At 36.4% G+C, this 18,475-nt stretch overlaps 4 protein-coding genes across 4 annotated transcripts in view; 1 reads left to right on the top strand and 3 right to left on the bottom strand.

The window, feature by feature from the left end:
* Window positions 1-8,546, bottom strand: part of LOC101890953 (lysophosphatidylcholine acyltransferase) — a 42,869-nt gene extending 34,323 nt beyond the window's left edge. The window contains exon 1 of the mRNA XM_059121894.1: window positions 8,441-8,546. The gene's annotated coding sequence lies outside the window, so the exon portion shown is untranslated. The remainder of the gene's footprint in view (window positions 1-8,440) is intronic.
* On the bottom strand, window positions 1,297-8,579 carry LOC101892173 (RNA-binding motif protein, X-linked 2). Its single transcript, XM_005186074.4, has 3 exons — window positions 8,441-8,579; window positions 1,957-2,057; window positions 1,297-1,880 (listed from the first exon to the last, which is right to left on the bottom strand). The coding sequence occupies exons 2-3, from the start codon at window positions 1,968-1,970 to the stop codon at window positions 1,394-1,396; spliced, it is 501 nt and encodes a 166-aa protein (XP_005186131.1). The 5' UTR covers window positions 1,971-2,057; window positions 8,441-8,579; the 3' UTR covers window positions 1,297-1,393.
* Window positions 8,580-10,682: 2,103 nt separating this feature from the next.
* Window positions 10,683-11,618, top strand: LOC101892341 (uncharacterized). Its single transcript, XM_005186075.4, has 3 exons — window positions 10,683-10,995; window positions 11,062-11,211; window positions 11,277-11,618. Exons 1-3 carry the CDS (start codon window positions 10,741-10,743, stop codon window positions 11,598-11,600), a joined length of 729 nt encoding a protein of 242 aa, XP_005186132.1. The 5' UTR covers window positions 10,683-10,740; the 3' UTR covers window positions 11,601-11,618.
* Window positions 11,619-13,908: 2,290 nt separating this feature from the next.
* On the bottom strand, window positions 13,909-15,198 carry LOC101892508 (uncharacterized). Its single transcript, XM_005186076.4, has 3 exons — window positions 14,851-15,198; window positions 14,380-14,490; window positions 13,909-14,305 (listed from the first exon to the last, which is right to left on the bottom strand). Exons 1-3 carry the CDS (start codon window positions 15,148-15,150, stop codon window positions 13,973-13,975), a joined length of 744 nt encoding a protein of 247 aa, XP_005186133.1. The 5' UTR covers window positions 15,151-15,198; the 3' UTR covers window positions 13,909-13,972.
* Window positions 15,199-18,475: the final 3,277 nt, after the last annotated feature.

The following is an 18,475-nucleotide window of genomic DNA, read 5'->3' as shown; positions in this document are numbered from 1 at the left end:
GCAGAAATGGTTCGAAAAGTAAAGAAGCGACTTGATCGAAACCCGCGGAAAATGGCTCGTGAGCTGAACATATCGCAATATTCCATTCGGAAAAAATTGAAAAATGAGCTCGGAGTAAAGCCATTGAAATTCCAAAAAGTGCAAGAACTTACACCGCAACAGAAAGAAAATAGACTCAAAAGAGCTAAAAGGTTGCTTCGCTTGGCTGAAAGTGGTGAACTGCCGAATTTGGTCTTCTCCGCTCCGATGAGAAAACATTCGTTGTCCAGCAGTTTGTAAACAAACAAAATGATCGTGTTTACTTGCCAAAGAGGTCAGCTGAAAATGAGCACTTTCGGTTGGCCACCAGAACTCAAGCGCCGGCCATCGTAAATGTGTGGGCCGCCATAGCGGCCAATGGTCGCTCTCCGCTCATATTAATCGACCGTGGCATCAGAATAAATGCCGACTATTATCGCAAAAATAGTCTGGAGGGTGTATTAAAGCCCTTGGGCACGCAAAAATTTTGGCCGCAGACCTTGGACATTCCAACAGGACTCAGCACGGGCCACCCGAGAATGGTTGCAAAATGAGGTTCTTCGCTTCATTTCCAGCGCACAATGGCCACCAAAATCTCCGGATACCACCGGACTATTATGTCCGTTGAGTATTTTGGAAAGCAAGGTTGGCACTAACAAATACCAAAGTTAGAGTAGTCATGTATAGAAGTTTTAGGAACCCTCCATGGCCCTATGGGCTAGGTTACTATACAAAAAGAAAATAAAAAAAGTGTCAATCACCCCAAGCAAGCACTTCGCCGGGAATGGGCCAAAATACCGCAGAGCAACATTCAGGAAGTGTGTGACGGTTTCATTGGCCGTTTGAAGGCCATAATTCGTGCCAAAGGTGACCAATTCGAACAAATCTAAATTTATTCTAAAATTTGATGCTATTTCCGACATTTTTTGCTTTCATTCAATAAAATTAAAAAAAAAAAAATGTACAAATTATGGCGTTTGACTTTGTTGCAGTTTTTTTTTTTATTTGATCCTGTAATGCTTATGACAAAAGTTGCCTACGCAGGTTCACGTCTTCATATAGACCCCGACATAACGGCTATATTCATTATTTTTAAGATTTTAAGATAAATTTTTGAAGGATTTTATTTTTTGTTATTTCTTTCTTTTTTTTTTTTTTTTTTGAAAATTTCCAAATTCGTTCCAAATGCTGGAGGGTATTCAAAATGCTTTTTTTGATTTGTTTAAAATGGGAGGGTTTTCTGTCATGGATAAATAGGATCGATATTTCAATATAATCTACTGAATTGCATTGCATTACAAAAATGTCATTTTTTATTTAAAAATACATAAACTAATTTTATATAAATGTTAAACACAAATCTGTCTTTCTAAATCTATTTTCTTCGCTTTCGATCCGATGATGATGACGCTGTGGACGACGACGATGATGATGACTTCTTCTCCTTTTCCCCCTTTATATTTCCAGCATAGATTTGTGGCAGCGGGGCACAAGTTTCCAAGGTACCATCCGACTTGTCATCCTTCGGTGGTTTATAGTCCAAAACATGATCGACTCGTATGGCACGATTTAATATTTTAATGCCATTCAAATTGTCCACAGCCAATATGGTGGAGCGGGTATCCTCGTAACAAATGAAACAGAAACCTTTTGATTTTCCCGTATCCTTGTCTCGGACCAAATGAATATTTACAATTTCGCCGTATTGTGAGAAGACACAAATCAAATCACCCTCCGTCAGAGTGTAGGGGAAACCACCAACAAATATCCATGCGGAATCCTTATACATATCATGCCACGAAGCCTTGCCGCTGGCATTGTTCAGTTCCAGTTCGCTGAGTTTGATGACATTTTTCATATTTCTGAAAAATTTGAAAAAAAGAAACTTATTTTGATTTGCGAAAAGATGGGGGGACAATAAAAAAACGATGAACTTACGTTAGGGGGTTCATGGTGTTTAACGTTTATTTTTTATTCCACTTCAAAATATGTGTTTGATATATTGTGTTTCTTTATTTTTTCATTAATTTCCACCAAATCTAAAATAAATAAACAAAGAAATTTAAAATATAAACCAAATTGTTTTTGTTTTTCAGTTTTTTTTGTTTTTTCTTTTGAAATTTGCCAGACATATTTTGCAAAAGTACAGCATTGTTGTTGCTATATGTTTATGCACTTGATTTAAAAGCGTGTTGCTGCCTTGCTATTGTTGTTGTATTTTTCAATTGTTTTTGTTATTTTTAATTCATTTATCAGTTCAGAAATTGTCCGGCTACGTAAGTGTTCCACAACATTTGTACTTTGTCCCCGATTGTGTGATCGACGTTTACTCAGCAATAATAATCTATCTATAATGGCATGGCACGGCACAGAGAGCTTGACGGCCCATCAGCTAGCCGGCCGGCCGGCCTATCGTTTATGACGTTTTCTTGCCCACAATAGAAGTGAAGCTTTTTATTGTTCCAAAACTTTGTTATAAGGTGTGATGTTTTTACAAATTTGATTAAGAAATTCTTATCGTATCCGATAGACGCACCCACATAGGTTCTTCCAACCTTTGAAGTCTACAAGTAGTTCTTCAAGCCAAGAATTTTCTAGCCACATGGTTTCTAATCGATCCCTCGGATCCCTTTCCGAAATGCTAACATTTCTGAAAATTATGTAAAATTGCGTGGAAACTTTTTTTTTTTGCATTTCTGTTTACGTCGCTCTATGAAGTCTGGTAGCCTCAGAGGTCTTCTTCGTAGTAAACATCTAAAAGGCTTTAAATTATCGATAACCTCAAAAAGGCCAGATATTTCTTTCGAAATTATTAATTTTGCTCTGAAAATATTTAAAAAGCCTTAAAATTTTAGTGGGACCCTTTTCGGCGAATCCTGTTGAAGGTCTCAAGATTGACTTCTAGCTGTCGACAATTTTTGAAATGCATTCAGCTGCAGAATACCGTCAGATGCTTTTAGTAAGAGGAGATCTCTTAAAGTTCTTTTAGTCATAACTGACCTCTAATATCTTTTCCAACACAAGAAGAACATCTAACGATCGTTAAGCCCAAAAAGACCTCCAAATGTTGTAAAGGAAGGTTTTTATAAAATTTTATAGTGGGAATTTTTTTGGAAGTTCCTTCAGCCATTAAAGAACTCTGGAAAAACTTCTGTGCAACGAAGACCTCTAGAAGTTATTTTAGCAACAAAAGACCTGCAGAGAAAGTATAGCTGTAGAACATCTTCATGATTTCTATCTACAGATTATCTCTAAAAGATTTTCCAAAAACAAAAGACCGGTATGTCTTCAAGTCCTCGAAATGTTCCACAGGAAGGCTTGTAGAAGATTTTCCATGGAAAGATATCAAAGGACCTGTAGAAGACCTTCTTGCTTCAGAAGACCTCTGGAAAATATTTTAGCAATAGAAGATCTCAAGATGGACTGCTTGACCCACAGAGGGAGAGTAGACATCCTTGTTTCAGAAGCACCCTCTAGTCACAAAAGACCGATAGATCTTCAAGTCAGAGAAATCCGGATAAAACTTCCACATGTTTCAGAAGAGGGCTCGTTGAATATCCTTACAGTCAATAAAGAACTCTATCTAATAAAGACCTCCAAGAGAGGACTTTCAAAGAATATTTTAGGCTAACAAGGCCACGAGAGACGTGTGGAAATTGTTCAAGTCACAAAAGGTCTTTAAAAAAATAGAAAGCATTTCAAGCCCTCGAGATGATCTCCTAGACCCTGAGTACTAATATACCTGTAGAAAATATTCAAGCCATAGAGGGTCTGTATATAATCTCCTTGCCTGAGAAGACCTCTAGAAGGCATTTTAAGGTTTCCCAGACACAAAATGCTGTAGAAGATTTTAAGGCCACAATAGACCTGCAGATCTTCAAGTCACAGGAATTCTTTAGAATTTTAGACAAATTCCATATCTGCCATTTCTAGCCATCCGTCTGAATCCCTCAAAAAGATCTTCGATCCACCAACAATTTCCAGAAAATTGGGAGTGGAGGTACCATTTTTGGGCGCTTGTTTTTTTCGGAAAATAGGATTATATAGGGCGCTATCGGAAAACGTGGACATATATAGAATGACTTTGGAAATGTTCAAAGACAAGTTCTATTCACTGAAGACATCCAGAAAGAGTTTAGCCATAGACTACCTTCTATAAGGTTTCCTATCAACCGAAAACAACTACAAAGTCTTGACTATTGTGGGCCATTTACTTGAGAAGACGAAGGTTCTTCCCTTACGTTAGCATAATCATATGCTTTCGTTGCAGTAAAATTCATACTGATGCAGTCGCAGACGTAGTTAACAATTACAGTATGAATGCCATGCTCGGGGTCCACCCCCATCCATTGTAGGTAAAGAACGTCGGCTGCCTAAGCAAACCAGGGTAGTTTTGGCACAACTACTTTCAGGATGGTGCAGCCGTCTCAATTAATTTTGGGCACGAAAATGTGCGGAACGTCTGCCCATCGTGCGATATAGGACCGCACAACACGCTGCATCTGTTTAATTGTCCACCCAAGCATACCTCTACAGGGAATCTTTAGCTACAGCCCATAAAGCTGGCAGAATTCCAAATCCTGGACATCTAAGAACTGTATTAATCAGACTATAAACAACGAACCACCTTATCACAACAAAGTCTTGAGCCACAGAAGATCGTTTATCTTTATATTCAAACTTTTTCAAAGCACGACCTTCATTTGTCAAAAAAAAATCAAATTTTTCATCCCATGCTAATTTCTTCCAAGAAAAGAATTCCATGAGAAAGAGCAAGATTCTCATATTTGGTATTCACAAGGAACATATGTAACTACTTGGAAATACAAAAAAAAGAAACCCCACTTATTTATAAATCTTCCATCCACCCATCCATATGCAGTACAGTAGATGTGCATACTGATACTTAAAACAAACAAACATTTAGACATACATACCTACATATATATGTGGTATGTATGTTTGCCTGATTGTTTATAAAGAAAGAAAAAACATAAAACAGTAAAAACAGAAAACACAAGAAATCAGGCGATTTTCTTTTTCCTCATTATCAAATGCCAACATCCTTCACCTCCTCCGACTGCTCATCAGTGCAGTGCATTGTCGCCACCAGGGTTGCCATGTTATCAAACGATTTTAGATGGGGATAAGTTTCAACATTTTGTAATAATCGTTACCATAATATAAAGGTTGATTTTTTAAGAGCCATGGGAAAGTTTAAAAAGGAAACACAAAAAATTCAGATAAATTGATTATTTCGTGCAAATGTTGACCCCTACTGTACCCCAAGTGGTCTATGCTCTTAGTCCAATTCTGGCATACATACTTTCCAACGTTTCGACCGATATCACACATAAAAATACTGCAATGATGTCTTCCAATGCGTCAATTAAAGCTTGCTCGTCTTTATTGACATAGGCACAGGTCCTGAACGTGAATACAAATGTTAACTCGTGCTGTGTGGCACCGTCTTACATTTGTCAAGAAAGTCAATCTCCTGCATTTTGGACAAAACAAAGTTGGATATCATCTTACGGTAGCGCTCACCATTCACAGTTACGTTACGATTCGCAGCATCTTCAAAGAAGCACTGTCCAATCAGCCAAAAAACTGCAACAAAATGTGACTTTTTCTGGATGAATTGGAAACTTTTGCAAAGCTTCTCCAAGATCTTTACTCCAAAATCGACAATTCTGCTTATATAGGTATCCATAGGGCCAAAAATGAGCTTCGTCGCTGAACACAATTTTTCGATAAAAATAATCGATCTCCGGCCAACATGTTAGAACCCACAAAGTATATTTATTCATGATCAGCTTAAAATTCTTATCCGAAGCTATCTTCCGAAGGAATTGAATTTCGGCGATATTCGGAGCATTTTTCAACGAAATTTTCTAGAATTTGGTATTTGAAGGTTGTTACAGGTTCCTAACCTGGAAAACAGTTAATATAAGTCCAAATTTTAGTATATCTCCCATATAACAGTCGATACTCGATATAACATCGATATCGACATTCCGATGGCTTTCCCCAATTTTGTCTGAAATTTCGTTACAAAAAAAATGTTGATATAAGTCCTCATTTTGACTTTGTATATATCATGGTGGAGAGTGTCAAAAGATGATCCTGGATAATTGAAAGACAATTTCAAAGACCTCCAGCATCAGAAATCCAATGAAGACCAATAGAAAGACGTATAAACACTGGGAAAAGACCACAAGGTTGATTTTTTACCACAGACTACCTTAAAAGTGCTTCCCGCTACAGAAGACCTTTACGTATTTTTCTCTTAATAGGATTCCTTGTCTAAGAGAGATCCAAAATTTTTCCAACGCCTGAAAACTTTTAAAAAATTTTTTAACCGGGAGGACCTTTTAATCATTTCAATCTAAACGTTTTTCAGTCATCAGGAACTCTAGAAGGTCTTCTATCCATGGAAGACCTCCAAAAGGTCTTGTAAGGATCCCTAAGCCAAAGTGAAACTCTATAACATTTTTGCTCAGAAGACCTCTTGGAGGCATTTCAAATATAGAATTTTTAATGTAAGTCCAGGTTTTGGTGTGGAATTTTGAAGGTTCTAGACATATTTTCCAACTGAATGGATAACTGATGCTTTAGTCGCCGATAACTGTGGCTTGCGCGGGCGACTTGAACATGGTATCGAATGTGACCCCTGGATCTTGGAGTAGTTCGTGCTCGAAATTATATTTCCCTCGACCTGCACATTCAGCACTTTTCTCATCTCCTCAGACTATGTAAAGAGTGTGGCCTTTGAAATAGTGTCGGATATGTTCATATTCCTCGCAAGCACCGCTACAACCATACAAATATGTCATCAACAGGGCGGTACGACACCATGATCGTGGTCTACGAATAAAAGTGCTACGCAGTGGATGAACATTCAGTCCTGCCAGAATGCTGCATTGAGAACTGCGACAGGGAACCTTCTCATGACAACAGTGGACAATCTACATGAGGCGAAGGTCCTTCCCTTACGTGAGTATAATCATATGCATTCGTTGCAGTACCTGCTTCGGCGTTATCGTAGGAGTCATCCAAACCATCATATGGTGGATAGAAGTACCCCACACAGGCGTGTCAGAAAGGACGTACATGATCTAGAGATAGAGATGTAACGCTACAAGAGAGAGAGAGAGCCTCTAGATCAAGAATCATATCAGGCAGGTCTGAGAGGAATTCATACTGATATGCAATTCCAAATGCCAGTATAAATGGCGTCCTTAAAGTCTACTCCAATTCATTGCAAATGAAGAGCGACAAGCCCGGGTAGTTTTAGCGCAACTACGTTCAGGATGGCGTAGTCTTCTCAAATTATATTGGACAAGAATTGACGATGATTTGCAAAACTTCTACCCAGCGTGTGATACTGGCCCGCACAAGACGCCCTACTCACTACAGAAGATCTCTGGTTACAGTCCGTGAAAATAGCCAAATTATTGAAGCAGGAGTTAGAACTGATACTCTAGTACGTTTAAAGATTCTGATATCTCGTATGTAACATATAACACCAAATATTTGGCCAATCCAGTTTTTTTTTTTTGTTGAAGCTAGGATTTTGAGGCCAATCAACCAGGCCACAATTTAAGTTTTCCCATCGAGGGGATACAAAAAAAAATTCGGCTCGAGCCTTGCAAATAATTTGCAATGTTGGTCTATTTATGGGTGCAGCCGCCATACATCGGTGCCTCTTGATTTATGGCTAAGGGTTTGACCCCAGTTTCAAACCAAATCAGCGTTAATTTGAACTTTCTGGTCTTCAATGTATGTACACCCTGCTTTTTTCAGCATTTAAAAGACATCGGCTATATTATTTTGAGTGATTTGTGCTTAGGCTAACACATTATAAAAAGATTCAATAGCACATATTCAAGTTATAGGGATTTTGAAGATATACCATTTGGGCGATTTTTATATTTATAATTTTCGCCAAATTGGCAACCATATTCGCGAAAAAAGAACTCATTTAGATAAAATTCTTGAAGAGGTTTCATGTTACACTCCCACATTTTTCTACGTCATACATGTAATTATACACCATGGGCGACATACCAGCTGTAAATTGCAACACTAGAATAATAAGGAATATAAGTACAAGATGTTACAAACTATGAATATGATGTAAAAAAAGGCATAATTAATCTGGCCATGTTGCAAATTATGTTCCACAGTTCCAAGCCTATTAAATCATATATTTACTTAAGCAAGACTAGAAATGATGACTTTTTTATGCAAAAACTCTATTGAATTGATTCATTTTTGCATCTTTTTGCCTAATTTATGAAAAAAATCTACTTGTTTATCTCATGGCGAGGTAAGGAATAGCTTCACATCATATGTTTTTTTTTTGTTTGGGTTACACACAATTCCACAACCATTTAAGCAACCAACTAAATTTCCTTACCTTTCGAACACTTTCGAGAAAAGAGGCACAGGCTGTTGTTTTTCTTTTATATAAGTCTTCCTTTTTTCAGCAATATTTAGATTACTTTTATTTTCTTTTGATTATTTTCCTTTCAATAACAACAAAAAAAATCGTCACCACACATTTACACATTTGTTTTTCTTTTCTAACACGATATTCACCGACAATTAAAACGGGACGCCGCGAATCTTTACAATGAACTTCGCTTTGTTAGTGGGCGTGTTTTATTTTGCTTTTTTATATCAATTTTAATATTTTGCAATTTATTTTATTTATTTTGTTATTACAATATTTCAAATATATTTTTAGTTATTTACTTAATTTTATTTAAAAATCTCTTTGCTCGAGTTGTGCTCCTGGCTCGTTAGAGCTGGCAAACAGTTAATGAGAAATATCGATATTTTGTTTTGCTAAAGGGAGTATCGATTGATAGTTGTTTCTCTATCGATATTATCGAACGACATGCCAGTGATGGGAGTACGAATTTATACAAAAATATAATAAAAAATTACAGAAAAGGCAATCGTGAAATAGAAAATTGCTGAAAATATATGCCTTGTAAAAATGCAAAAAGCACGTTCAAAAGAGAAGGATAAAAGTTGTCGCCTGTAAACACACCTAGTATAAATCAAATAAATCACGACAAATAATGGATATTTCAAAACTTGCAAAAATCTACTAGTTTTGCAATTATTTTCGATATCATAGAGAAAAAATCGGTTATCGCAGTAAAAAGCTTTGTATTCCTGCAGTTCTGAATAGAAGCCCAAACAATTTTGAATTTATACAAAAAGGCAAACTCCCTTGTATAAATGCAAGATACAAATTCGAAAGAGGGAACATGCCGTCGCGAATAAGCGAGCACATATAGAATGAGATGGAAAAAACTGCAACCATCTTCAGACTGCTGTCATTTCTAAGCCACTAGAGCACTCCAGCATTTAAATGTGAATAAATCTTATGTGTATTGTACCATCGCTCGTTACCGTGATACTTGTAGCGTAGCCCGACGTCAAGAAGTGGACGGAAGAAAACAGCAACATCAGCAGAAATGCTTTGAAAAGTAAAGAAGCGACTTGATGGAACCCGCATCGCAGTGGCAGAAAAATGGCCCGTGAGCTGAACATATCGCAATATTCCATTCGGGAAATATTGAAAAATGAGCTCGGGGCAAATCCATTGAATTTCCAAAAAGTGCAAAAACTTACACCGCAACAGAAAGAAAATAGACTCAAAAGAGCTAAAGAGTAGCTTGGCCGAAAGTGGTGAACTGCCGAATTTGGTTTTCTCCGATGCGAAAACATTCGTTGTTTAGCAGTTTGTGAATAAACAAAGGCTCTGTTCTAGAACCTGCAAGAATTTACTAAATTTGCAATTTTTTTCGATAATCGGTTATCATAGTTTAGCACTTTTACATTCTTGCAGTTCTGGAATAGACCAAAAATGATTGTGTTTACTTGAAAAAGAGTCAGCTGAAAATGTGCACTTTCGTTTGGCCACCAGAACTCCAGCGCCGGCGATGGTGATGGTGTGGGCCGCCATAACAGCCGATGGTCGCTCTCCGCTCGTATTAATCGACCGTGGCATCAGAATAAATGCCGAATATTATCGCGAAAAATTATGAATTAAAGCCTTGGGCACGCAAACATTTTTGACGCAGACCTTGGACATTCCATCAGGACTCAGCACAATCACACTCAGCACGCTCCACCCAAGAATGGTTACAAAATGACCACTAAAATCTCCGGATACCAATCCGTTGGACTATTGTGTCTGGAGTATTTTGGAAAGCATGGTTGGCACTAAAAAATACCAAAAGTGTCGATCACCTCAAGCAAGCGCATCGCCGGGAATGGGCCAAAATACCGCAGAGCAACATTCGGGCACCGTGTGACGGTTTCATTGTCCGTTTGAAGGTCATAATTCGTCCAAATGTGACCAATTCGAACAAATCTAAACTTATTCTAAAATTTGATGCTATTTCCGACATTTTTTGTTTCATTCAATAAAATTTTAGAAGCAAATTGTAAAAATTATGGCGTTTAGCTTTATTGCAGTTTTTTATCTCACCCTGTATTTTTTCATTGAAAAAATATTTTTTTAAAAAAATAAAAAATAAAAAAAATATTTTTAAAAAAAAAAAAAGTTTGTGGAACAGAGTCTATATTTATGAATTACCGATTACTCGTCTAAATAATCGCAACTCCAATTTTTGGACAAAGGTCAAAAAAATTTAATTCTTGGAAGAATCAACTTCGCCGGCAGTGGACGATTCAAAAATGCGTGCCTTAACATTGCATGGATTTGCACGTCCCCAAATCTGGAATCAGAAACACTTTGTATTTCATGCCAGAAACTATGGTGATGAGAAGCTAAGGACCACCATTAAAGAAGTTGCTTTAAATTCCATAAATAAATGGAAGGAGTCGTCATATCCATTGCTGGCGGACAAAATAGGAAATGCACCGATTTTGGAAAACTCAAATACAGTTAAGAACTTAAGGAAATCCAAGGATCATATTTTTAATCTACAGGTGGGTAGAGGTTTGGGTTTTATTTTTTTTTTTTAACTTAAAGTGTTTTTTTGTTAAATATTTCAGAAACAACTGATGGACATTGGCGAAAGAAAACGCTCAATTATGAGGAAGCTGTGCGATGTACGTTCGGTACTGAACAACATTTACAATGGCCTGGATGTGGAGAAAGTCAATCGCACATATCTGGAAGAGACACGCAAGGAAATCGATGTTGTAAGTGAATTGTATTATAAGTTTAAAATATGTTTTTCTTTCAAAATTAAATTTTCTTATTGAAGCTCTGCGATATGGAAAAGCATTTACTCAAACTATATTATGAGGCGGACGAAAGTGAAATGTTGCTGGGCAAAGAATCCGCTTCGGGGATCAACACTTTTGTGGAGGCCATCAACAAGGAAAGACAATTTTTGAAATTGGTCTGTGTCATGGGCGTTATAGTTTCGTCACTCCTGACCATCGTTTTTATATCCTACAATCATTCAAAGCGTAAATTCCTATTGGAACAAGAAATATCAGAGTTGCGCGAACAAACACAGTCGGAGTCATGGGGTAGTTATTTGAAAAGAAACACCCGTTGGATGTACGGCTGGGCAACCAAATAAAAATTAATTTAAAAAAAAGTTCAATTTTGGGAATATTTATTTTGTGTATGTGTTGGTTTGTTTATGCGTATTAAGTAATACGAGCTATTTGCCATTACTAGGGAATTCCCCGGATAAGCAATATTTAATGGCCAAGGCGGTTATCAAATAACCATGTGATGTATTTTTATAACCTCCACCATAGTTTGGAGCATGGCAGAAGAATACAGGTAGTCGCTTCGACACAGCTGCTGGGACAATGAACTGTCATACCGATTTTGGAATTGAAAATGTTGAATAAAAAATTATTTAAATTTGTAAAAAATTTTGAAAAACGCAAATTTTAGTAGCCCCCGACTGACGTAGTATAAAGAAAACATATAAAAATCTACTTATATTTGAAAAAACATTTAATTTTTTTGACATATCAATGCTCCCAAGCTTTGTTGCATCTACCTGTATTCTTCTGCCATGGTTTGGAGGGTATACTATGTTTGTCATTCAGTTTGCAACACCTCGAAATATACATAATCGGGGATTTAGAGAAGAACTTTTTGTTTAAGGACCTAATGACCAAGAATAATGTATTTTTAGGGAAAATGGTCCAATGACCAAAAATCGAGAATTTTTGGAAATTTTTATTAGGGTTTCGATGTCCAATAAATAATGGTGCATTTGTAGGGATTTTTTAACAGAATCCAATGACAAATAGTATAGAGGGTATATTAAGTTTGTCATTCCGATTGTAACACCTCGAAATATACATTTTAGGCCCCGCAAAGTGTATAAATTCTTGATCAGCATAAAATTCTATGTCGATTTAGCGATGTCCGTCTGTGGAAATCCCTCTAGCTTCCGAACGAATTGAAGTAGATTGATAAAATTTTACTCCAATGTATATTATGTATGCAGGACTTTTGGTATTGAAACTGGGTCATGTACGTCCACGTTTTGGTTTAGCCCCCATATAACGGTACATCCCGATATTCGGTATTTTGATGAATTTAGCGACAGTATCCATCGGAATTGTTACAAAATTTGGTATTTGAAGTTCGAAATGGATACTACAGCCTATGACAGAAAATTGTCTGTGCAGGTACACGTCTTCGTATAGCCCCCATACAACGGTACCTCCCGATATTCGGTATTTTGATGATTTTAGCGACATTATTCATCGGAATTGTTTCAAATTTGGTATTTGAAGTACGAAATGGATACTACAGCCTAAGACAAAAAATTATCTGTGCAGGTCCACGTCTTCGTATAGCACCCACATAACGGTATCTCCCGATATTCGGTATTTTGGATGATTTTAGCTACTTTTTTCAACGATTTTTTTTTGTTGAAGTTGCCTATGCAGGTCCACGTCGTCGTTTGGACCCTAATATGACGGCTACATTTGGTATTTTTAAGATTTTAACAGAATTTTTAATGGATTTTATTTTTTGATAGTTTCCAAATAAGTTCCAAATGGTGGAGGGTATTCAAAGTTCGGCCCGAACGATTTTACAGATTTTTAACTTTTTTTAAGAATATTTTTTTATGGACCTTCGGACCAATAATCAAAAATTCTTTGAAGAATATATACCATGGATCTTCAGTTCAATAATCGTGAATTTGAACAAGTAAAATAGTGATAGTTTCCAAATAAGTTCCAAATGGTGGAGGGTATTCAAAGTTCGGCCCGAACGATTTTACAGATTTTTAACTTTTTTTAAGAATATTTTTTTATGGACCTTCGGACCAATAATCAAAAATTCTTTGAAGAATATATACCATGGATCTTCAGTTCAATAATCGTGAATTTGAACAAGTAAAATAGTATCAGTCGGTTTTGCCGAAATATTCGAAATATTTATACCCCAGACTTAAGTATGATTATTCAAATTGTTGATCCTTTATGGGGCAGATCTTGTGTTAGCAAAAATATTTGGATGTGTGAAATTTGATGAGAGTTGAATGCTTGTTTCGCTTTCTTTGAGCGTTTTGTTTTGTTTTTTTTTTTTTTTCAAAAATGTTGAACCCTGTGTGGGGAGGTAGCAGAAGGAACGGTCCGATCTCCACCGTCTTTATAACAAATCTTTTGAAGATGGAAGTATTGAGATGTACCAAGTTTGAATAGAATCGGATGTTAATTCCGTGTTTTATGAGCTTCATGAATATTCAAAATTTTGACCCTTTGTGGGGAGGTACCAGAAGGAGTGGACCGATATATCCCATCTTCACACCAAACTTGGGTTAATAAAAATATTGCGATGTGTGTAATTTGAAGATAACCGGATGTTTATTACGGATTTTATGATTGTTTTAGTTATTCAGAACTTTGGCCCTTGTTCTTATTAACAAATTTATTTATTTCAAAATGATTTATTTTATATCAACTTTTCTTAAGATTAACGAAATCGATCGACCCAACTATACGCCCATTTCGTATTTCTATGCAAATACGACGTCCATGATTCAGCGTTTGATTGATTTTTTCCAGCCATGATATGTGCATATTGATGCTGTTGTTGTGGCTCCCGACGTATTAGATAGGACAAAACCAAGGTTAGCAGAGAGCTGGCAATCGTTAGAAGGATACCAAAGGACCGCATTAATTTTGTATGTAATTTTTCAGCTTCATATGTCTCGTTGATAGCTAGTACTGATCGTGTGGCCAACGACAATTCTTCTTGTTCGAGTTTGTTGTATTCATGCCATAGTTGTTTTTGTGATGCAATGTTCTATTGAAAAAGAGAGAATAAAGGAAAAAAAATTGAAAAGGTTTTTAAAGCGAAATTTTTTAGAGATTACTTACCAAGACTTTAGTGGTTGGTAGTTGATTTCCTTGGTTACCATTATCGGACATTAGGTCATTTAATTTTTTGATAATTGTACGTCTTTTTTCAGCATTTTCATATAAGTTTTTCTGTGCATGGAAGGAAAGATTAATGAAAGCCATTTTAAGTTAAGATAGCCCTCTAGAAGAGCTTAAACTATAAAGGCCGTCAGTGGATAATATATCTGCAAAAAAATTTCAATCTATGGAAGACCTGTAATAGGTATTTTACCCAAATATACTTAAAAGAGGTATTCTAGGATTAGAAGTCGTTAAACATGTCCTCAATGTATAGGAAACCTCAAAAAGTCATACGTCCATAATAGACCCCTGGAAGGCCTTTAGGCCTCAATTTTATATTTTTATGTCCCAAAAATGCAGTCCCTTCCATAGAATATTTTAAAATGTGTTTCCCATTGATTTTTTAGTAACTCACACTTTCCTTCATACCTGTATTTCCAACATACGCTTCTGGGACTTTCTCAACTCCTCCATGTAACTGGTCTTCTCAAGTAGATATTCGAAACGATGCAGTATCATCTTTTCGGCAAATTCTCCAAATGTCGATTTTGTCCATGCATTGCTGCTGACCTTTAGTGCATCCAATTGCTTGTGGTAAGATTGCATTGATGCATCATTTTTATTATCACCTCCTTCTGTTGTTTGTTTTGTTGTGGCCATCAACAACTTGGAATTGAATTGAGGTGAACATGCTCTGATAAGAAGCCTTCTGGAATTACCGGCCAACATCACGAAAGGACATGCAACATCAACAACAACAAAGACCGATCAATAGAATGTCTCAATTTCAAATGCTAGATAACGGGAAAAGTAATCGATTACTTTTAAGTGAAAGGCGCTTTAGCTTTCATGATTTTATGGTAAATGTTAGATTCAACAGGTAGCCTGTACACAAGCCATATAGAAAAAGAGAAAATCTAAAAGCAATTTTTAAGTGATATTGTTTGCATTAAATTAACGAAAATAAAAGAATTGGAAAAAATAAAAACAAACACAATTTTATTGAGTTTTGTTCGAAAATCAACACTGCCAATGACAAAGAAATTCTGACAGGACATAATTATTTGCATGGCTCAATAAGTAAGGTTGTTCAACACCAAAGCAACTCGGAAAATTCAACTCTGTGCTGGAGACTTATAGACATTTATCTTATCAACGTGTGTTTTTGGTGATTTTTAATTTTTTTTTTCATAAAATTCTTATATTGGGGTAAAACTACAAAACATGAATGGAAATTTTGGGGTCATTCCACAAAATTGAGTCCATAATAAAAAGACAATATAAGGTCTGTAACCGATTTTCCCTTTATGAAATCGAAAAAAATTGCAAAACTGGTAGATCGTTGCAGGTACTGGAACAGAGCAGTTGTTTTATCCAAAACGTGCCAAAAACGTGAAATTAAGCATACCAGCAATAATGACATATACGTTTTTGGAAAGTTTTCGATGAATTTCGATAAAAAAAAAATTGCCACGACTTTATTGGAAACATCAGATACTGCGAGGTATTGAAATTTGTCATTTGAAAGATTTTCCACTTTTACTCGCCCTAAATTCGTAGTGTAAAAGGTTTCTGAGAAAACAAATATTTAAGGTGGGAATACATAAAGCGCTTTTTTGACTGGCTTAAGGGTGGAAATACATAAAGCGCATGTTTGGCTGGCTTAAGTCACCGGCTGGCTTCTTCGCAGATGAACAACGGAGTTTTTGGTTGACTTAGGCTCCTTTGTTTATTTCCGAAGAAGCTAGCCGATGACTCAATGGCTGGCTTAAGTCATCGGCTAGTTTCTTCGGAAATGAACAAAGGAGCCTAAGTCAACCAAAAACTCCGTTGTTCATCTGCGAAGAAGCCAGCCATTAAGTCATCGGCTAGCTTCTTCGGAAATGAACAAAGGAGCCTAAAGCTGGCCATAGACGAACGATTTGTTGGTGTGATTTGCAAATTTATTGCTGCGATTTATTGCATATCGTTTCTCCACACACGCTCGAACAAATCATAATTCGGCCGACGTTGAAGAGTAAGCATATGCTACGAAGCGGATGATGTTCATTTTGTGATTGAACTTCGGTTTGTGCTTCTGTTTGAATTTTGTGGCAGAAAATTTTTTATTTAACAATTGGTTTTTTGCCTTCCAACTGTGTCTCTTGGTCGAGCAAAAAGTTAAGATGGTCAAAATACCACAGCGACGGCACGTATATATCCTCAGCACCTGCACCTGACCTTTCGCTTTTGCGCAACTTCTGCAGCTCCCTTCTGTACGTTGTTCGTAGGCAATTATATTTTTTTTTTTACTACGTCCACCGAAGCATTTTTGTCAACCTCTTTCCATTTTGTTACGAGTTTTTCCCATGATTTTTGTTTTTCTAATTTGTCTTTATATTTTTCACTTTTTGTTTGCCAAATGGCATTTTCATTTTTTAACACTTCAAAAAATTCTATCATAAAGTCTTTGCTTGCCATTTTTTGTGTGCACTACACGACCTTTCGTTACAATGGTTGAAGAGCAACTGAAATGGCAAAATGGCTTAAAATTTGCGCAGTAGCCCACACACGTATGATTTGTTTGCCAACAAATTGCAAGTTTTTGAAAATTTTCAAAAACTTGCAATTTGTTCGCAAACTACCCCACAGACGTAAAAACGCGACCACAAACCCAACAAATTGCTCGAATTTATCTTTCGTCTATGGCCAGCTTAAGTCAACCAAAAATTCCGTTGTTTATCTGCGAAAAAGCCAGCCGGTGACTTAAGCCAGCCATGCGCTTTATGTATTTCCACCCTTAAGCCAGTCAAAAAAACGATTTATGTATTCTTACCTTTACCCAAATACGTCGGGCGCACAAAATTTCAAAATTGAAGATTTTCAACTTTTTAAAAAAAATCTACGTTTTCTGTGTTGAAGATAGAAATGTGTGAACAAACAAGTAAAACAGCTGTAAGTTCGCCCGGGTCGAACTTTGAATACCCTCCACCATTTGAAAAAAAATTTAGAAATTGTCAAAAAATTAAATCCGTTAAAAATTCGGTTAAAATCTTAAAAATATCGAATATAGCCGTTATATTGGGGTCATAATCTATTAAAATATTCAAATATGAAACTTGAAAAAATCCGGTGAATAATGTACCTAAAATCGTCAAAGTACCGAATATCGGGAGGTATCGTTATATGGGGTCTACACGAAGACCTGGGCCTACATAGGCAATTTTGTGTCATAGACTGTAGTTCCCATTACGGACTCTAAATACCAAATTTCAAACAATTCCGTTGAATAATGTCGCTAAAATAATCAAAATACCGAATATCGGGAGATGCTCTTATATGGGGGCTATACGAAGACTTACACCTGCATAGACAATTTTCTGTCATAGACTGTAGTTCTCATCACGATCTTTAAATATAAAATTTGAAACAATTCCGTTGAATAATGTCGCTAAAATAATCAAAATACCGAATATCGGGAGATGCCGTTATATGGGGTCTATACGAAGACCTGGACCTTCACGGACAATTTTCTGTCATAGACTGTAGTATCCATTAGAAACGATATCGTGGACCTATGTAGACGTTTCTCTTCCAGGGTGTAAAGTGCTTAGAAAGAATTTCTAGTATGGATTTTTAGACAATTCCATTGAAAAATGTAGCTAACATCGGCAAAATACCGAATATAGTGAGGTATCCTTATATCGTGGACCTATATGGAGAATACTCAGAAGAAGAAGAAGGGATAAAGTTATCAGAAGAAACTCCATTTTTGGATTTTCATATAATTTAATTGTATAACCAAACTTGTAAAAATCTACTTATTTTTGAAAAAAAAATTAAAAATGTTGACATATCAATGTTCCCAAGCGTTGATACATCTACCTGTATTCTTCTACCATGATTCTCATCTTAAGTAATATAAACATTCATTGATTTGCTGTAATTTCTGAGAAATTTGAATCTAACGGAGTTTTCTCTTTCCCAATACAATACGATTACTTGCACTTTACGGTTACTCTTCCAACTCTCTAGTATTCTTTGTGCATGTGGCAACACTACAAGTCCCTTAGCA

This window comes from Musca domestica, unplaced genomic scaffold, assembly GCF_030504385.1.
Source record: "Musca domestica strain aabys unplaced genomic scaffold, Musca_domestica.polishedcontigs.V.1.1 2, whole genome shotgun sequence".
Lineage (NCBI taxonomy): Eukaryota > Metazoa > Arthropoda > Insecta > Diptera > Muscidae > Musca > Musca domestica.
The sequence above is the reverse complement of the archived record's forward strand: the minus strand, read 5'-3'. Positions and strand labels throughout refer to the sequence as shown.